The sequence below is a fragment of the Anoplopoma fimbria genome, chromosome 7 (assembly GCF_027596085.1).
Source record: "Anoplopoma fimbria isolate UVic2021 breed Golden Eagle Sablefish chromosome 7, Afim_UVic_2022, whole genome shotgun sequence".
NCBI classification, from domain to species: domain Eukaryota; kingdom Metazoa; phylum Chordata; class Actinopteri; order Perciformes; family Anoplopomatidae; genus Anoplopoma; species Anoplopoma fimbria.
Window position 1 is genome coordinate 19155349 of NC_072455.1, and position 19603 is coordinate 19174951.

Genomic DNA, 19603 nt, shown 5'->3' on the forward strand with positions numbered 1-19603 from the left:
GATTAAGTGCATGTAGTAATGACCCCTATCTGCTGCATTAAAAGATTAGATTTGTATCTCTCTACGGGTAACAGAATTGGTTTGAAAAAGGTCAACTAGAAAGATGTGTATAGTGCAACATATGTTTGCTGAAGAGTAACTTAACACCAAGCTGGAAAGAATTAGCTGTGTCCCAGTTTCATAACATAGGTTATGAATATGTAGTGCGTTCATATGGAGAAGTGAAAGAAATGAAATGGTGAATACATTACTCACCAAAGGAATTGCTGACATTTAGGAGTGCAGCAACATCGCTTAAAAGACAAGTTGGACGGGCCGAGAAACATGAGAAGTATAATTTGAAAGTAAATTCTCAGTTTATCCAAATTTATTTGAAAGAAACTTAAGGCAACTAATTATAATATAACTGAAACTGGTTCAACGTTTACCCCTAAGAATGTGGTTGACTATTGTCCTACGATGTTATGCATGAAGCAAAAGTACAAGATATTGTCTATTCTCTCGGAAGACAACATTTTAAATATTTTAAGACACAACTCTTGAATTAGCACAACAATTAATTATATCAATGTTTTCCCTGCTATGTATGACATGTCTAAATGGTTGCTGCGAAAATGGCCTATAATATACAGTAGTGCATAATATGTACTAGAAATTGTTCTGGTACTGAATTGGGAGATCACATTCGTTTCACAGATCCTTCCTTGTTGACCTTTTCAACTCCATTGCACCTCTGTACAAACCCGAGATCCACAGGCGGGTGTTGTGACATTTCCCCTTTGTTGCACTTGTAAAAGTACCTGGCAGCAAGGGTGCTCTGGACACACCCTGAGTTTGTTTCTCGCAGCAAGAGAAAAAACCTGATAGACATCCACAAGATTATTGTGACTGGTTCGCTAATGTGACTGGAGACGATGGCTATTGTGTGTATATATTGTTCTGTGATTACAAAAAGAATTGCATCCCTTTTTTTAACTTAAGTGGCATCTATTTATTCATGGCCATTAGTGTTGATGTTTATAATTTGTTTACTTTGTTTTCTGTTTTTTAAACATTTTGACAGATTTTGTAGGCTTTGGCAGGAAAGATCAGTTCTTTCACCATTTTGTGTTTTGTTTTGTCGCCCTAACATGCTCTTATAAATTGGTTTTCCTTTGTGAATTCAGTTGTTTGTGGTTATGTATTTAATTTATATTTGTTTGTTTATTTTGCATTCATTTGTTACCACCATTTAAATTCAACAGGATTTAACGGAGACAGCGTTTCCCTGTTAGGCATTATGAATGTAATTTAAAGGCCATATTGTGATAAACTATTTGCACTTAAATTATTTTTTAAAACATATCCTGAATATTGCTGTAATGGTCGGGTGTGAATTTCTATTTTTTTTGTGTCCCAAAAATTGTCCCAAGTGTCCAAAAAATAAACTAATTTTAGAAAAAAAATCCTACCCTAAAAACTATAGTATATGTTTGAAGATATATATAAATAAAAAATAAATAAAATGAAAGAATATCTGCGATATGAAATATGTGTCTGATGGATTTCATGATAAATCAGATTGTATTTTGCAGACTCAACCCTTTAATTCAACAAATGGTTCCATCCCTGAATCCACTGTAGCGTAAATATAACATCCAATGTCCGTGTATGACTGTGCTTTTGTGAATCCACAGTGACTGTGTTGTTCACTCTCCCGTTGTGAGCTGAAACGCTTAATAATTGTACACTTAAATATCATGTGCGAGTGTCACCGAGCGTACACCTGCGTGTTCCAATCAACTGCTGTTGTTTCAATAAAAAGCTTTTTTTGTAAAATTTATTTCACGGTTACATCAGTCTCATCATGTCGGCTGTGTTTTAAAGTCCATCCTCACTCCTCTTCCTCTGACGCAAATCCCTTCACGTTAGCCAGTTGTTCCTGCTCTGTCTGCACCCGGATTGCTGGAATCATCACACGCCTTTTCCTCGCCAGGGACAGAGCAATGCCCTTCTCGTAATAAGCGCATTCATTGATGAAGAAAGGGTAAAGGGGCTCCTTTCCTTTGTACCTCAGAGTTTCACCCGAGAAAGTCTGGAACAGTGGGTCTTCTGGGTGGAGCAAGCAGAAGTCTCGGTCCTGTGTGGAGGGACAGCCAATTAGGTTGATTGCTTACTAGCAAAACCTGTGAGATTTAACATTTGCAAAGCAATCTTAAAGCAGCTGGGCAGCAAACAATGGTCCTAACAAGCTGTTTACTTTAGTTGTTGGAGCAGTGGTCACAGAAACTGCCAAATGATTAAAAGATCATTTTTAGTTTCAAACATTTTTTTAGAAAGTTGCTAGAGTTAGATGAAAAGTCAGATAAATATTGGGAGCCACTATCATATCTGGATGCTAAATGTGAAGCCGGTGTGCAAGTAATCAGCCCATTTGAATCCATAGTTGGCTAGTAATGGCCCCAATGGTCCTTCATGATTGTGTGTCCTGATAAGAAAATCATGAAACTGCCGTGACACTTCAAATGTCACTGACTCACAGGATTCCTGCAGAACACCACGTACGTAAATACTGACCATCCCTAAAAATTATCACAGATCTCGATCAGTCCTTATGTTTCATTTTCAAAAGAAACCACGATGTAAAGTTCACAGAGCTGGTTATTAATGGAAAGGCTGCCTTTAGTGACAAAGCATTATCATGAGGCACTATCATACTTTGAACTGAACCCATTCCGGTTTTCTTACTGATAACATCAAATACCAGCTGCATTGTGATCAACACATCACTATCACTGCCATTTTTTCATTTTTCTTTCTGTCAACATTTATAGTTTCACTATTACACTTTTTTTATTTAACTTGATATATTCGATGCATAGCAATATCAGTACAGGACAACGTATAAACTGTACAATTAACCCAAATTGAACACAATAACTGCAGGAAGTTTATGTAAAACAAACCAATTTGGTTTACCTTTGATTATGGCAATAGTGATGAATTTACCTGTTATTTTTAGGAACTTTTTATACAATTCTCTGTATTATGGTGGGTTTTTTTGTATTCTTTTTTTTTTTTTTTACAATCATGTATATTTTTATATTTTTGCAATAAGCTGTCTTACACCCCTTAAAACCAAGGCCTCCCGACCCCCAGGTTGGAAACCAGAGGACTAAAAGTAATTACAATTACAATTAGTTCTATCACCCTTTAAGGAAATGAATCAGGAAATTACAGACTTTTAAAATAAAGTGTGATGAGTCATTTCTGATAAATGTACTGGCAATTCTCATTTCATGTCAATTGTCAGCTGATAATTACAGTTTACTTGTTGGTATGTAAACCATGTTGTCGACGTCATACGCTTACACAAAGACGCCCCACCCTGTGTCACGATAAATGTTAACAACAAGGTGGTATTTTCTTTGTAGAATCTGCAGCTGCCACCACCCACACACACAACTGATTATTTAAAAAAGGCTTTGCTTCTTTTTTGATAATTTGTTTAGCTGTCATGTAATGTTAGGTAGTTTATATGCATTAAATGTTGACATAATAAAGCTAGCATTTAAATCTGACAAAGGGCAATGCCTATCAGTAAAGCTTGGAGCTACAAATAGGTTTCACACTGCACCTGGAGCTGAGGATGAATGGCTGCTGTGATGTTGTGAGTCTCTCTGTCTCTTGGGTAGTCGATGTGTTTAATCATGGTGAACACATCCACGTATTCTCCTTCAAAAATGGTACCTGAAAATAAAAGAAGGGTTTAAAACAAGACCAAAAAGAGGCTTTAAGATGCACAAAGTTGATAAGCTTTTTTTAGCAGGAAAAATAGTCAAATTGTACCTGAGTTGAAGAAACAAACCCAATCGAGCATGTACTGCACGCCAGCTTTCATGGCCGTATAGATGTTTGACCTCACTACACCGTGGGGCTGGGGGCCGATTTCCATGGCTGCAGAAATTTTATATGACAAATATAACAGATTATCCAGCATGCGATTGCTTTGGATTAGTTGCGTTATTGTAAATATATTAAAAAAACTCACCAAAGCCATGCTTCCCCACTGAATCAAGGGAATATGATTCTTTGCTGGAGACTTCAAAATGAATGTACCTCATTGGTATATCTGGCATCTTCCTCTGAAAATGACAAGTCACTCTTAACTTTTTCTTTCTGGCATTACCGATCTAAGTTCATTGTTCAAAATTTAAGTGTACCCAAATCTGTAAAGTTCCTCAAACATGCAGGGTGAATTGATTTCCCCTTTAGTGTGTGGGAACAGTTTGAGGCCTTGCCTGCAGGTGTCTGAATATGTGCATGCAGATCCAGTCGCAGTCGGAGTACGCGATGAAGCACAGGCCCATGTTGGCAGTGGTGTTGTGGAGGTCGCAAACCAGATCTACCGCCCCAGAACTCCCTTTGGGACCCAGGAAGGCGTTCAGTTCTCGGGATCTGATGATCTCGTAGGGGTCATCGCCTGATCTGGGACCACTGGGAGACAGAAAAAACAATCTGATCATCATCATCATCATCATCATCGTCGTCATCGTCCCAACAGCGACCACGTGTGGCATCACCTCTCCCCCCCGCCTTACTTGAGGGTGGCGTGAGTGAAGCAGCGGTTGAGGTCAGTGTCGACGTATCTGCGGCACTGCTGCACGGCTCGCGGGTTCGACAGCACCATCATCACTGACAGAGGATCTTCCTCCTCCTCCTCCTCCTCCTCCTCCTTCTCCTTCTCCTCCATCTCCTCCTTCTTCTTCTCCATCACTTCCTTCTTCACCTTCAGCAGCTCTCTCACCAAGTACACCCCGGACAGCTCGTTGCCATGGGTACCGCCGCACACAGCAACCCGGGTCAACCTTGGCAAACACACCAGCTCGTCCACCTCCATCTGAGTGAATTAAAGGATTAATGCAACAAGAAGTTTATTTTGAAGTCCTCCACTATTACTTTATATTTTGCATCTAGTTTTGAGCGACACATGCACAGATTAATCTGAATTTTCTCTGCTCGTAAACTACTTGTATCTCTTTTTATTCTGACTGAATAAAATATATATATCAAATGATATAAAATTACACATGTATTTTTTCATTTCCCTGGTTTCACGCAGTGGGAGGTATCACTTACTCCAGTGTTGATGTGACTGTGCACATTCAAGACAGCAACTGCATTACAATGAAGAGATATTGATTTTTGAAACCTTACCTCGCTGTTCGGGCTTTGCTAGAAACTCTAAAGGGGCAGTTCCGGCTTTACAGTACTCTCACAGCAGCACTGAGATTAAAAGTCTATTTCAAGTCCGGTAACTCAAGGTAAAACAGGGTGAACCGTCAGCTCCACATTCACAAATAAGAGGTGAGATGAATGACGAGGATTCGTACTGTACATCTTACCCAGTCTACCCTGTCCCGACCCTCTCTCTACCCTCTCCCACCCTCTCCCAGGCTTTCATGCAGTTTCACTGATTCAGCATTCCCATCCCTCCCTGTGAACAGGCTGCAGCTGCCTGTTATGCAAACTCTCACCGTCTCTCTACCCCCTCTTGTCCACTGTAGTTTCACTGTACTATGCTCTATGGTCCGCAGGGTGTTTCCTGGGTGTGATGTGATGCATCGGTTGCTTCCCTATTGGTCCAAACAGCTGTAACAACACACACCCCCCTCTAACCCCCCCCAATTCTCTCTGCCCCAATGTATAGGATGGTAGGTTCCAGAATCTGGCTTTCAGAGAAATTTGGCTAAAAATAAATCTGCTGGCATGACACAGCAGGTGAGGCGCCTGTGATGTTTACGGGGAAAAATAAACAGCGGCTGATTTAAAGACATGGATTTGATCCTAGACTTTAAATACAAGGAGGTTGGAAGCTGAAGAAACACTTGGAATAGAAGGTTTAATCTAGTTTTCACACCCATTTTTCAGAATGAAAATATTTGAATTTTTTCTTGACAATTTTAAAGGCCTTATTTCTGTATTCAGTGAGTTTTATTGACTCACATTTCATTCATCTTTTTGTATTTGATTATGTTGTCTAATTGTTTGCTGCTACCAATACTCTTTTTTAAAGGCCAGTACCATCATCAATGCGTGGTAAATGCATTAGTTCTAATCTTCCAACACTCAAAGAGCTTCACACTACATTCAACATTCACCCATTCACACACACATTCATACACTGATTCTAGAGGCTGCAGAGCAATTTGGTGGTTCAGTATCTTGCTAAAGGGCACTTCAATATGCCGACTGGAGGAGCTATCGATCTTCAGATCAGATATTCTTTCTTTTTTTTTACTTTAACATATAACATTTTTGATAAACCAATCCATGGAGCCACTAAGCTAGTGTGGCTCATAAAAGTAAACTTGCTCTCAAGTGGACAAAATGTTGAACGGCAAAACTGTGTTGTGGCCTCAAACATATCCAACCCGACATGTCTTTGATGAAACTTCTTGATGGTTACGATCAACATTAACGCCAATACCGATATAACAACAATAAGCTATTATCGGTCAATAAACTGGCCAGGCCCTAGATTCTTCCGTCCGGATTTATGTATTTTCAAATGCAGCTGTTTTAAAGCTCCATATTTCCCGTCATTGTCTTTTATATTCCTATGTTTGGAAAGCACTCTGATTTTTATTTGAACCATGATTTTACAATCAACTATTTTAATAAATGCTGACAATTTCATGGTATATTTTGCAATTTAACCAGAAGGTAAAACGTATCTGGGATTTTTACAGAAGCATTTTGTTTGCTTAAAATCCAATTTTCTTAGCTATAATAATTCAGTATATATTGATTTGAGACAAACTATTGCACATACACTTTACAAATGGAACTGGAAAACAACATTTCTCATTGGGTTTCATTATTTTTTTTATTGACAAGTTTTGTCCCATCTTAAACTCCTGCTGAACATGAGCACAGAAACTCCCAAAAGAATTGATCTGGCAAGTCGTTAATTTTGTTGAATTAATAATTCATGGAAATGTTGGAGCAAATTACATTAAAGAACAGTATGAAAATGTGTTTTTGTTTGACATCACAGCATTTGTTTATTACATTATCTTTTTCCGTGTTAATACAAAATACCGAACAATGTAATATCTCCCCTCACAGTAAGTATAGAAACTCCCTTTTTTTCTGAAAATGAAGACAGTCCTTTTTCCAATTACAGGAGTGGAACCAAAAATACAAGAAAAAAAAAAAAAAAAAAACTACCTTACAGTTGTCAATACTAAATGAATTTCTATACATTTATAAAATCATAGTTATTTGCAATGATTTTAAATTCTTTGTTTCTTTATTCTTCATTTTTAAGTACACTTACAAACAAAATTATGAAATTCACACACACCCACTCACACACACACCTCAATAAACACACACATTATATCCCATGTTTTTGGTGTCAAAATGTACTTGCATATGTATGAACTCTTCAGCAGATACACAAAGGGTTTTTTTCACCACTGCATTTACTTTTAATTGTTTTCTTTGCCTATTTGTCTGTGTTCCTCTCAACACAAAAATCACACCACATTTCTGCTAAACGGAAAGAACATTATTCTAATGTTGTGAAAAGGGGTAATTTGAATAAATGTTATTAAATAAAACTGCACTTATGTGAGATTTTCTCAGCACTGGGACAAGCGTTTTGCCATGTTGCAGCTCTGTAGCCTTTTCCCTACTTCTTCAAAGTTTTCATTTTTGAAAAAGAAACCTCTCCACATTTCAGCATCATATCCAATCAGGTGTGATTCAAATACAAACGAGAGCAGGTTTCTCTTTTCTAAGGCAAAGACAACGGGTCATGTTAGCCACATCAAACGTTTCTCCATCATCATTTTCATCAGGCCTTTGTGATGGAAAACAAAATAAATCTATTCCACCTACTAAACATGAGTGTGGAGGTTCAATCGGTATCTCAGACAATCATTTCTTCGTTCACTGTGTACTGCACAGTGGCAGTGTTGTAAAGTGATGAAAGAGCAGATATGCAGTCATACACACAAGCACACTAGAACCTTCACTTCATTACATTAAGACACTAAATCAGAAAGATAAACAAGAAATCCTCGCTAACGTCTTGAAGGCCACCAGTCGACATTTTTAATGAAATTATTTGAATCATATCTATACATAAATGTATATATTAACCAGTTGTTGTTTTTTTTTTTAGAGTGATTACCAAAGCACACAATGCTGTGGATGACAACAGGAACACTATATTATCTCACAGGGTGTTATCAGCACAAAACCTCTTCTGCTCCTGATCTGAGAGACTCGAGCAGAGAGACTAAAAAGAAGGATCTACTAATGATTTGGAAGCACTGCGGGTTTCATTTCCTCCCCCTCAGCCTGACCCGAGTCGAAGCAGCACAAACATTATTTTTTTTTTGTTCCTGTCCTCTCAGATGTGTGACGCCAACAAAGGGGGTGTAGGTGCTAAGACTCAAGGAGTCAAAATGGGATGAAAGGGGGGCCGGAGCAAAGAAATCTGTGCTCTTCTGCTGGATCAGACAGCAGTGACCGTCCTGGAGATCTCTTAGAACAGAGAGCCACTGGAGGGAGTCAATTGTCCAAGTGTTTGGGGGGGGGGACGACAAGCTGGTCTTTGCGTTAGCTGTCCGCCAGGCTGCTTCGATGGATCAGTCTCTTCGGGGGCACTTCGCAGTCAATGCCGGGGTCAAAATATGTCCGGACAGCCCTCCCAGGTGCCGTGGTCCTTGGCTTCCCAATAGCCTCCCTTATAGATATGGATTTGCTCACCTGTGATCTGGTCCTCGCAGCGCTCGAACCAAAGTGCCTGGTAGTTATCATGAGGCGCGCCTGAAAGACGGAAAAATGATGTTAACAAAAAAAAGACAAAACAAAATCTAGATAGAGGATTCAAGCAGAAATTTAAAAAAAAGGCATGAGGAGGTGGCAATAAAGTAGTACTTGCTTTTTAAGGACGGATCAGTAAGAGAGTCCTCATCGACAGCTTTTGGAAGAGAAAAGGGGATCATAGAATGTTTTTACCCCATGCATGGTAGAGGATACAGATAACACACACACACAAACACAAACACACACACACACACACACACACACACACACACACACACAAACCTTCTTCTGATTGGCTGGAGGTGCGTTGGCTGGCAGCTTCCCTCTCTCTCTCCCGCCTGACGCTGCGCTGCTTCTCCTCCAGCCGCTGCTTCTCCGAGTTGGCCTCGTCCCAGCGGCCGTCCTCCATCAGGCGCTGGTCGGGCCGTCGCCGGCTGTCGGTGGGCGCCACGCCCTCCTCCATCTCGTTTAGGGTCAGCGCCAAGCCAGTGAAGTAGTACATTGTCTCTGCTGCCTCACTGTTGGAGAGCAAAGTTGAAGAACAGCACTAAGAGTCAAATTATTGATTATTGCCTCCTGCTTCTTCTGTTGAATATTCGGTTTTATAAAACAAACAAAGTATTTAGCATGAGGTCAAAACTTTTACCTCTTCATAATCTGTTGATAATGTTAGTTCATTATGTTCAAAACTAAAATTCCCAACAGATCTTACACCTTCAAATGTTTTAAATGTATGGGATGGGCTTTAAAAATAACGTTTATTGTTAATATTATGAAAGGTAATGGTAAATTCATTCTTGTGAAAAACAAAGAACTAATAAACACACAAAAACAATGAGAATGGATCAAGTGGAAATGTGGAGACACGCCTTAGTCATTACTGAGTGTACACGGATGGCATGGTGACGCAAAGCTAATAAACGCAGGGTTGGGAATTGTTCAGCTTTAATCAACTATAAGGGCAGGGTTTCCCACAGTTTTATTGTGGAGCTGAGTCACTCTGAAATATAAACATTTGCTAAAATTATAAATAATAGCAGGGTTTTGTGAAATAAAACATTAAATATCAAAGAAAAAATGACAAGGTGCTGTTTTGAACAGCAAATGCCATATATTGAATTAATAATGGTGCCTATTGTTTGGGTCACTATATACTAACTATTTTTAAAACAGGGAAAACCAGAATGTATTTAGATCATTTCTTGCACTAAATTAATTGTGTGTCAGATATTTGGCGTGTTAATCGTAATAGAAACCAAAATATTATATTTTTGAATAATAAAAAAAAGGAGTATGTGATTACATTTTGCCAGATCAGAGATGTCCTTTGAGTGTTTTTCAGTCTGTCATATTATTTAGAGCATAATGTTATTCACACTGGTAGAACTTACGGTAGAGGGTTCCTCCTCCACACCTCTCTGGCTTTGAGGGTTTGATAGACGGTCTTCTGTTTGCCCTCTGTGCCATTCTCCCCTCTGCTGCTCTGCATCACCCGGGAAAACTCCATCTTCTCATCCCACGTGCCGGACAGCACGTAGTGGGCCTTGCCGTCCTTGTCCATCACCACACCTGTCACCTGAAGAGAGAGAGAGAGAGAGAGAGAGAGGGGGTGAACAGGGGAGTGAAGCATCATGGGTCATTTAAGTTAAAGAGGCTGGTCACAGGGTGGAGGGCATGGAAGGGTTACTCTAGTTTGGTTATATCTTACTCTATGTTTGGTAGTAAGCAATATGACAATGTGTTTAACACAATACTATGTTTGTTTAGAAATGAACTAACGGAGCCCCTTCAGTCTGGCAGGCAGTGCCCAATGTTCTGCCAAGACGAAGCCAGCAACATGAAGGAGATGAAATTTAAGAAGAGGTGGGAGCTGGAAAAGGTGCATGTTGTGTTTGTTTAACAGACAGTTCATGTGTGTTTAGAGTGACGAAACAAGACCGTGTATTGCAAGCTCAAGTTGGAGGTTTTAAGCAGGGGGGGGTAGGAGGAAGGGAAAGGGCTATGTCAGCCACACATCACACACTGTCGCTGCCTTTTTCTCACCTTCCTGGCAACGTCTCTGGAGAAGTAGCTGTAAGGAGCAAACTTCAAGTGGCAGCGGTCTCCGGTGGTGTGGTTCACCACGTCTATCTCTCCTGACTGGCAGAGGGAATATTTTTTTAAAAAAGGAAATAATCGCTGACACTGTGCAGAAATTTTCTATCTAGTAAAAGCTTAAACTTTAAATAAGTCAGGCACCGTTTTCAAAGGATTTTATTTTTTGTCTGTCACCTACACAAACAACATGTGTAGTGCAATGCAAGGTGGTACGCTATTAAGGCTGAACAGACCGGGGCGGTATCAACAACAGGATGTAGAAGAAATAAATAAAGAGAATGCTGTGCAATTTTTCCAGTGTATAAAAACACATAATGTGTCACGATGTGTAAATGTGTCTTCTGACTTTTGATTCTGTCGGCCTCACCTGATCGATCCATAGTTTCCCTACAATGATGTTGTGCACGGTGGTGGTAACTTTCTTCCATGTGTAGTGATTGTTGCCCTTTTCAAAGATGGCGTGAATTGTGCCTGCGAGCAAAGAGAAAATGCAGACAGCGAAAATGTATAAATAAACAATGATCACGTAAGAAAAGCAACCTTCAATCTTTCATTGAACAAAAGGTGTGACGGCACAATTCCTCTGGCTCTATAAACTGATCTCTTACAGGAAAACTGGCTAATTTGTGCATTCCAAACGTGTATGGGAATAAACGCATCGATGGAGTCACACCCTACACCTACATCATGATCAGACCGCAAGGCATGCTACATATCTTTTTGAACGACACGGTCTCTTACCTAAGGGCATAATGGAGAGGTATTTGCCCCTGAACTTGCTGGCAACAGTGATTTCCTGCCTCAGGGTCCAGCCTCGATCAGATATCACATGATGTGCTGCTGCAGGTGGGTGGTGACTCACCTGACAAAAGAGGTGAAGACGTGGGTACAATTTGTTCTAAATATAGAATTACACTTCACTCTTCACAATGGAACTTCCGCCTAGAAATAGTGTAGAGTATTAGTCGCATTTGGACATCTTATCAGTTGAGATTCCACTGTTTTCGCTTTGTCTGTAGATGTTTAACAAAAAATACAGATCGAGTGATCAAGCCGCTCTAAAAACAGCCTTCTCCACAGCTGCATGATCACCGGATTAGTGTTATTAGACTGGATACATTTTCCTGGTCTTCAGAAATAGAAAACCTTTCTGCAAATGTTCAAACAATAAGCCCTCCGATCTGTGTCCTGCAGTCCCCTCCACAAATGATTTCCTGTTTCTGCCTTTTTTTTACCCCACCTTGTGCTTTGGTATAAAAGAAAGTTTGGACTTCCATGCTAGAGTACACCTCAAATGAAATATTATCACAAAAATATACCTTTAGCAGCTTCTTGTATCTTTACATCAACACCACAATAAATTGTAATGCAGGTTTCGAGGTTAAATTGCTCCAACGAAAATATATATATATTTTTTTTTTGGTTTGTTTAACCACCACTGCTCTGACCGTCAATTGTTTGATTTGTCTAGACACATGATTGATTCTTCTCTGTAACATGTATTCCCGTAAAAGGAAAGATGTATTCGTATCATGCTGAGTCATGGCATTTGTTTTTCAAGCGTTACTTCCTTCCTCGCTGACAATCATTCTTAATTCAGTTTAACTTCCTTGGTGGCAGTGCCTCACCTGCTCGCAGAGGGAGCGGTAGCCGCTCTCTCTCCGGCGGTCTAGCTCGTACGTCTCTCCCAGCAGAGGGTTGAAGGGCTTGCCCGTGCGGTACACGGTGGTCGAGTAGGAGGACACGGAGAAGGCGGCCACGTAGCACATCTGCTCCAGCGAACTCTGGCACTTGGAGGCCTTGTCCAGCAGCTCGTGGTACTCGAGGTCCTCCGACAACCGCTGCAGCATGGAAATGGGCTCGTTGAAGTTCACCTAGAAAACAGTAAGGCATGGATGTTAGCATTCCATGTCATTCCAAGTGCCCACATTTAGTCTGAATTGATTGAAAAGTCCTACAATCATTGCCATCTAAGCAACAACAGGCTAACTTACACACTTAAATACAGGGCATTCACTTATTCCATATAATATATTACATTACATTACAGTCATTTAGCAGACGCTTTTCTCCAAAGCGACTTACAGTCAGTAGTATATTACATATCATTCACCCATTCACACACTGATGACAGGCTACCATGCAAGGTGCCACCATCAGACTCTAACTAACATTCATGCAACATCCAGTCCACACCGATGGCAAGCCTTCAGGAGCAACTTGGGGTTAAGTGACTGCCGAAGCCGGGTATCGAACCACCGACCCTCTGATTGGAGAACTACCTTGCTCTCCACTACGCCACAGCCGTGGAGTATAATTCATATATATTATACTATAGCCCTACCAATACTGGACTCTTAAGGCTGATACATATATTGACAACTGTTTTCTTTTTTTTAATGTGATAACTAAATATAGGCCAATTCAAAAACATAACACTTACTATAAACAAAGTATCTTTAAAAGGATCCCTTTTTGTGAATCAATATACATACTGAGCGGTCTTAAAATATTCATAAGAATGTACTGTTTGAATAGTGAGTTTATTGTCTTATTTTATTATGACTATTGTGTTATGTTAGGTTGAGTTTGGCCAGTGTCGTGACAAGACAAGATCAGGGGAGGAATGTTTGTGACGAGGACGGTTTTTGGCTGATGCGTAATAACAGAGGTAAAAAGAAAAGGCAATGAGACTCCAACTAATGATAAGTAGTAATAATGATGAAAAAAGCACTTATTTGTAAGTCGCTTTGGATAAAAGCGTCTGCTAAATGACTGTAATGTAATGTAATATGAGGCTTGTGCCACAAATAAAAATTGTTATTATCAATGATCTTTTTTTCCATTTCTGCTATGCTGACTGAAAGGTGCGGTCGGAGGAGCAAACGCACGATAGAGCAGATTGTCATGGAAATTGACAAACTGCAGCTAAATAAAGAGACCTATATAAAGATCACAGATATAAATCTCCACTAAGTCTCTGAATAAATAAACAAACACAACTTCTTAATAATTCAATCTGAAATCATGCAATCTGTCAACAGAGCTATTTTTACAACAAATAGCTCTTACAGGGCTTCACAGCGTTTGATTGAACCCACGTCACGGTGGCTGGCTGGTGCCAAAAGTCTATGATGTACTGATATGAACATCATGTCGTATTTAAACTTGTGAGTGTGAATGTATTCTTCGGAACCATACAAAGGAATGAAAAGAGGAGCCAATGGGGCGGAACTGCCCTGAGGCCTTCGCTGCCAAGGTTAACAAACAAACTTCCAGTAAGTCACATTTGATGTGGAGAAACCTGTTAAGAGAACACTCACAGGCATTGGGATCTTGGACAGCTCTTTGCCAATACAGTTCTTCATGATACTCCACAGGTTGAGGGAGTAGTTGGGTTTGTCTGAAATGCGCGTCCGCCTCTTCTTCAGCGGTACCAACTCCTGCGAGGGAGATTCCTGGTTCATCGCTAAAGGCTCCTCATTGAGCTAAAAGACAGAAGGTTCTGTCAATAAACAGCACAACAGCATATTCCTGGAAATAATAAAGCTTTCAAAACAGATTTACAGTTGTTAAACATGTTTCTGATCTCATTTAATATGACTGCAGCACAATAACAACTTTAATATTAAGATATCTACCACTCTGATGCAGCTTTGCAATTTACATAAAATGGTAATAAGTGGTGGTTAAAGTCATCATCCAAGAGGCCAGAATGAAACCTACCGATTGATCATCAGGACACATTTCACTGTTGAAACCGCTGATATTACTGCTTGACCTTCTGTAAAGAGGTTTCAAAAGCAAAGAGAAAAGATTGTGGTTATATTACTGGCAGTTTGTCTTACAAGGAAATGGAGCATAAAACTAGTCCAACTGCTACTCCGCTCAATTAAATCAACTATTTCACAACTAAGGGAGCAGTGAAGACAACCACCCATGTGACTTTAGCACATCTCATATTGGCAAGTCATACAAGAAACTCGGGTGACTAAAAAAGAAAAAAATCTAATTCGGGGAATACAATAATTAAAAAGTGTTTCCTTGTGTGACGGCAATTGCAGTAAACATGTATGTAGGGCGGATGACTGCGCACTTACTTGTGGAAGTGGGGGTCCGCAGGTACAGTGATAAACTCAGGAGCTTCCTCCATGGCGTCAAAGAACTCGTTGTCGTCATCATCGTCGCTGGCCTCACCTTTTCCCGGCCCGGCAGAACCTTGACAAAAAAAGAAATCTTATTCAGTGGTTTCTTATCTGGAGACTGAAAACCTATTTAGTTATGATTTTTTTTTATTAAACTTTAACCTTTCCAGGACAAGCATTTTGCCTATTGCTGACAACAATTATCAAGCAAACTGCTATGGAAGCCATGACAATTTGGAACTTCAATGTACAAAAAGGTGTATTCAAGAGCGACAAGTGGTTTTAGGCATTCAGCAGATCTGGACATCTATAGAGACCTACAAAAATATATAATCAGTCAAATAAAGATAAAGGAGTAAAAAGGGCTGGAGTTCCCAAAGTGCAAGGAAAGAAGAGGAGGGTGGAGAAGTGACCCCGTCATGTCTTACCTTTATTGTCTGCAGTAGCATTAGCCTGTGAAGCCCCTCTGAACGCTCTCTCCAGGTGGTTGTGCTGCTTGGCCAGTTGCTCTAAAGTCTCCTCCAGCCTGACCCGCTGGTCCCGTTCTGCTTGAAGGGCTTTCTGCCACCGCTTGCTGTGAGCCTGAGCGAGGGCAAGAAAGTCTCGGCACGCCTGAGTGGCAAAAAACATCAAACAGGGTCAAACTATAAACCATTGAAACCCAATTTATATAAGATTTTTTTGACCAGATTATTCGGCCTGCACAGAGGACAGATTTCATGAGGTGCATATATTCTCATTTACACATTATACATGGACAAGAAAAGGATAAACTGAGCAAGGCGGTGACACCTACATTAATCATGGCATTGGAGGTGATGCGGAACAGCGTGGCCCTCTCTGTCACCTGACGGATCTTATCCCCGGCCTCTCCAGCCAGACGCAAACTGTCCAGTTCTGATAAAGACCTGCAATAAATATCAAAATGTACAACGTGAATAAGCAGATGGGACAATATATAATCAAATCATCCTGTAAAAGGCCATCAGCCTCAGATTCAATGGGTTTATTTTTATAACTCATGCTTGTTTTGTCTGTCAAATGCAATGTTTTTTTTGTTTTTTTTTTACATTCTCTTTTATAAATAGTGCAGCAACCTCACCTTAACACAGCATGTGAATTTTAAAGCAACAGTGATATGATATTCTGGACATACTTCAAAGAAGGTTTTCATGTCAAACATTAGTATGCGTATGTTTTAGATCTATGTGTTTTGGATCCTCTATTTTGTATTTTGAGATAAAAGAGGCATTAGAAACTTTGGATTGAGGAAGCAAGAGTGAGGCAGAGAGAGAGAGAGAGAGAGAGAGAGAGAGCAATAGTCTGTTAAAGCCTGACCTCTGGAGGGCAGAGCCATGCTTTGAAATTAGATCGTTGCAGGTGCTGAGATCCTCCACCTTGCTTCCTAGTGTTCTGAGAGCAGACTGAACCTCTGAATTCTGAGACCCGCCACCTTGTCCAGGTGCTGCCGGCGGGGAAGATGGGGAAAAGTCATCCCCCGAGTCATCTGTTTATGATCAAAGCAAAAGGAAAGCAAAAAAACACATTAGGATTAAAAAGGCTTTCACAAGAACACTGAACCTTTTTTTTTTTTTTTTTTTTTTTGTCTGCCTGTGTGCATGTTTTACCGGACTCAGCCTGCATCCGTGCCGCCTTGGCTTTGGCCAGTTCCAGCGCAGTGATCCAGCGCTGACGCTCCACTTCACAGCTGGCCTTCAGGTGATAGGTCTGTGCCCCTCCGTTGGAGATGACAAAGTTGCATGCGTCGTCCACAGTGATAGTTGCCGTGGCCAAGTTGATTGTACCTCGACACGTGTGGCCCATCTCTGCCTGGGTCCTAACAATCAGAGGTGTTTGATTTTACATTTTGTGGAAAAATTTAATAAAAACAGAAAAAAACAGAATATGTACCGTTTGTGTTCGGTCAGTACAATATCAAAACTAAGCTTCAATCAGACAAAGAAATTCAACAGAGGTAGGAAAGACAAATTGATAAGTTGAGGTTGATTGTCCCCTGCTTAATCAACAGCTAGTTAATTAATCAGTAGTTTGGCAGATCAAGGTTGAGAAATTACTCATGACATGATCATGGCTATCCTCCAATTTGATGAGTATTGCAGTAGAGCCTACCTGTAGTATGACAATAGCCCATTGCTCAGGACAAACCACCTCCGCTGATAACCCTTGATGTAATTTGTCCACTTGAACACCCATCCTTTGTATGTGTCGCCAGCAGGAGTGGGAGTGGGGCTCTTGGGCTCCGACATCACAGCCCCCAAAACCAGGAGACAGATTTTACGAACCTTGAAGGGAAATTGAAAATTAAAAAAAACGTATTTTAAACAACAGGCCTAGTGTTCTCATGTAGGGATGACATTATTAAACAATAAGCAGGCTGTCACAAAATTAACCAGCGACTATTTTGTGAATTGATTCATCGTTCAACTTATTCCAGGCAAACAAAGCCACAAATTCGCTGCTCCAAGCTTCCTAACTGAGCATATTTTTGCTTGTTTTCTTGGCGATAATAAAATGAATATCTTTGAATTTCCGATCTGTGTGTCAGACCAGGCAAGGTGTTTTCATGCCATCTTGGACTTTGTGAAATTGCAATAAGCTGATTAATTCACAATGAAGACATCTGTTACAGTCTTACATTAATACTAAATCAACTCAGCATTTCATTTTACAGTAATAGGACTATAACACTGCTGATTGATATTGATCTTTCAGTGTGGGTTGACTGGTAAAAGATTAACCATGGAATCAATACAGATCCACTGCTGGCATGTTTTACTAAGAAAACTTGTTTAAACCGGAATTAGATGGGCATAAAAGAGGGACTGATTTGTGATTAAAACCCCTTAGTGTTATTCTGTCTTCTTAATTGCCTGTGACCTAGTTAAATATCATAATTGACACAGTAGCCAATAGTGTAAAACATGTGGTGATAATGATATAGTCAGGGAAATGTGAAAGTTGTGCAATCAAGAAAAGATCACAGGTGATTTAAAAAAAACATAAATTGACAAAACTCCAAAACATATTGATGGGTATGACACAAGAGGCTAACCCACGTTAGCTCCAGGGAGGCCAGTGTGGGAGAGTCACGGTGACAACAGCTCACAAAGTAAAAGAAACACCAATTTTGTCGTGTTTTCTCCAAGTTAACCAGCTGACGTGTTTATTTACAACATGGGTAAAAAGCTAAGACACGCCGCCAGACCATGGTTTACTCACTAGCTGGCTTTCAAAAGCTAAATGTTTACCTTGACGTGTCCGAAATGTGAGATCAGGCACCCAGACACCCGGAGAAGTCACAGCTAACTTTGACACCCATACGACACTGTGCCTAGCTAGCTGGAGAGGCTAACTAGCTTAGCTGACCAGCACAGGAACAAGCTAATGGTGAAAACAATTAAACCGAAGACGTCGACGACACCAGCGTGGTGATTGTGAAATAAACGGGACACCGACGAGTTTCATCAGTATCTCTCAAAAAAAATGTGTGTGGTGTTTATTCTCCAGCTGCGTACGCGAATAGGACTCTAAAGCTAGCTGGCTACATCTAACTAGCCTAACGTTAGCTCGTTGGTTACACCCGGTGCAACACACATTGGGTCCCGACTGGAAACAACTAGGCCACTTTGGTTTCCGGTTGGCCAGACGTAACCGGCTTTTTGCCCTTCAAAGTAATAGTTCATTTTTGTTGGGTATTATTGCTGCAAGTCGTAAAGTTCGTTGCAGTCAAATGTCATCGAAATTTACATTCTGTATCATATTCAAATCCATGTTTTGTCGTTTTGTACATGAGAAAATATCAATAAATTGACATAATTGCTCCTGTAGTGCTTTTAATTTTTTTTATCACGACACGGTGTTTTGTTTTGAAGGATGGAACGGAAACGAGCTTGATTGAATCTTTGGTTTTCACTAATAACATGTTTTCACAATTACATTAAGACACATCAGAACTACTGTACAATGTTTGGAGCGCATTCCTGACAGACAGTAAAGTATATTATTATTATTATTATTGAGAGTAACTTCACTGTCATGTCAACCATTGTTGCAGACTGACTTAGCTACCTTTCACTGCAAATTAAACTAATTTACTTTACACAGACTGAACTTTGATCTTTGTGTGTATGTTCATTTTACTCAAATATGAAACTAAAATATCAAAATTCAGCCACACGAAAAAAAAAATGCGACTCCGGTGGGACTCGAACCCACAACCTTTGAATGCCTTCGCTTTCTACCTAGAAGTCCAATGCGCTATCCATTGCGCCACGGAGCCACCTGTTGAACAGATCTTGCGAAATCATATTTGAAACTTCACATATAAATATGAATATGGCTTATCAGGTATGAATGTTTTTGTAGTTTTACCTTTGGTGAAGACAGACATTCGCTTCATAACACAACATTTGGGAACAAAAATGGTTTGTGAATGTTAAACACTGGGTGGCGCTAAAGCTCCATTCACCAAATGTTCAAGAAGTGTAAAAGGATGCCACAATAAAAAGCTAGAAACA

General features: G+C 40.1%; 2 protein-coding genes and 1 non-coding gene across 3 annotated transcripts; all 3 read right to left on the reverse strand.

The window, feature by feature from the left end:
• Positions 1-1873: 1873 nt before the first annotated feature.
• Positions 1874-5228, reverse strand: LOC129093177 (N-acyl-aromatic-L-amino acid amidohydrolase (carboxylate-forming) B-like). The gene is made up of 8 exons (XM_054601096.1): positions 5197-5228; positions 4787-4879; positions 4581-4732; positions 4281-4476; positions 4031-4124; positions 3829-3936; positions 3617-3729; positions 1874-2119 (listed from the first exon to the last, which is right to left on the reverse strand). The coding sequence occupies exons 2-8, from the start codon at positions 4877-4879 to the stop codon at positions 1874-1876; spliced, it is 1002 nt and encodes a 333-aa protein (XP_054457071.1). The 5' UTR covers positions 5197-5228.
• A 1629-nt stretch (positions 5229-6857) lies between these two features.
• LOC129093558 (oxysterol-binding protein 1-like) lies at positions 6858-18674 on the reverse strand. The gene is made up of 17 exons (XM_054601607.1): positions 18335-18674; positions 17196-17368; positions 16694-16902; positions 16404-16572; positions 15862-15973; positions 15494-15677; positions 15021-15138; positions 14647-14704; positions 14244-14408; positions 12549-12794; positions 11662-11782; positions 11288-11391; positions 10867-10962; positions 10215-10399; positions 9106-9341; positions 8939-8977; positions 6858-8823 (listed from the first exon to the last, which is right to left on the reverse strand). Exons 2-17 carry the CDS (start codon positions 17330-17332, stop codon positions 8681-8683), a joined length of 2322 nt encoding a protein of 773 aa, XP_054457582.1. The 5' UTR covers positions 17333-17368; positions 18335-18674; the 3' UTR covers positions 6858-8680.
• A 602-nt stretch (positions 18675-19276) lies between these two features.
• Positions 19277-19365, reverse strand: trnar-ucu (transfer RNA arginine (anticodon UCU)). The gene is given in 2 exon segments: positions 19277-19312; positions 19329-19365. It is a non-coding gene; the product is annotated as a tRNA-Arg (tRNA).
• Between the last annotated feature and the right edge of the window lie 238 nt (positions 19366-19603).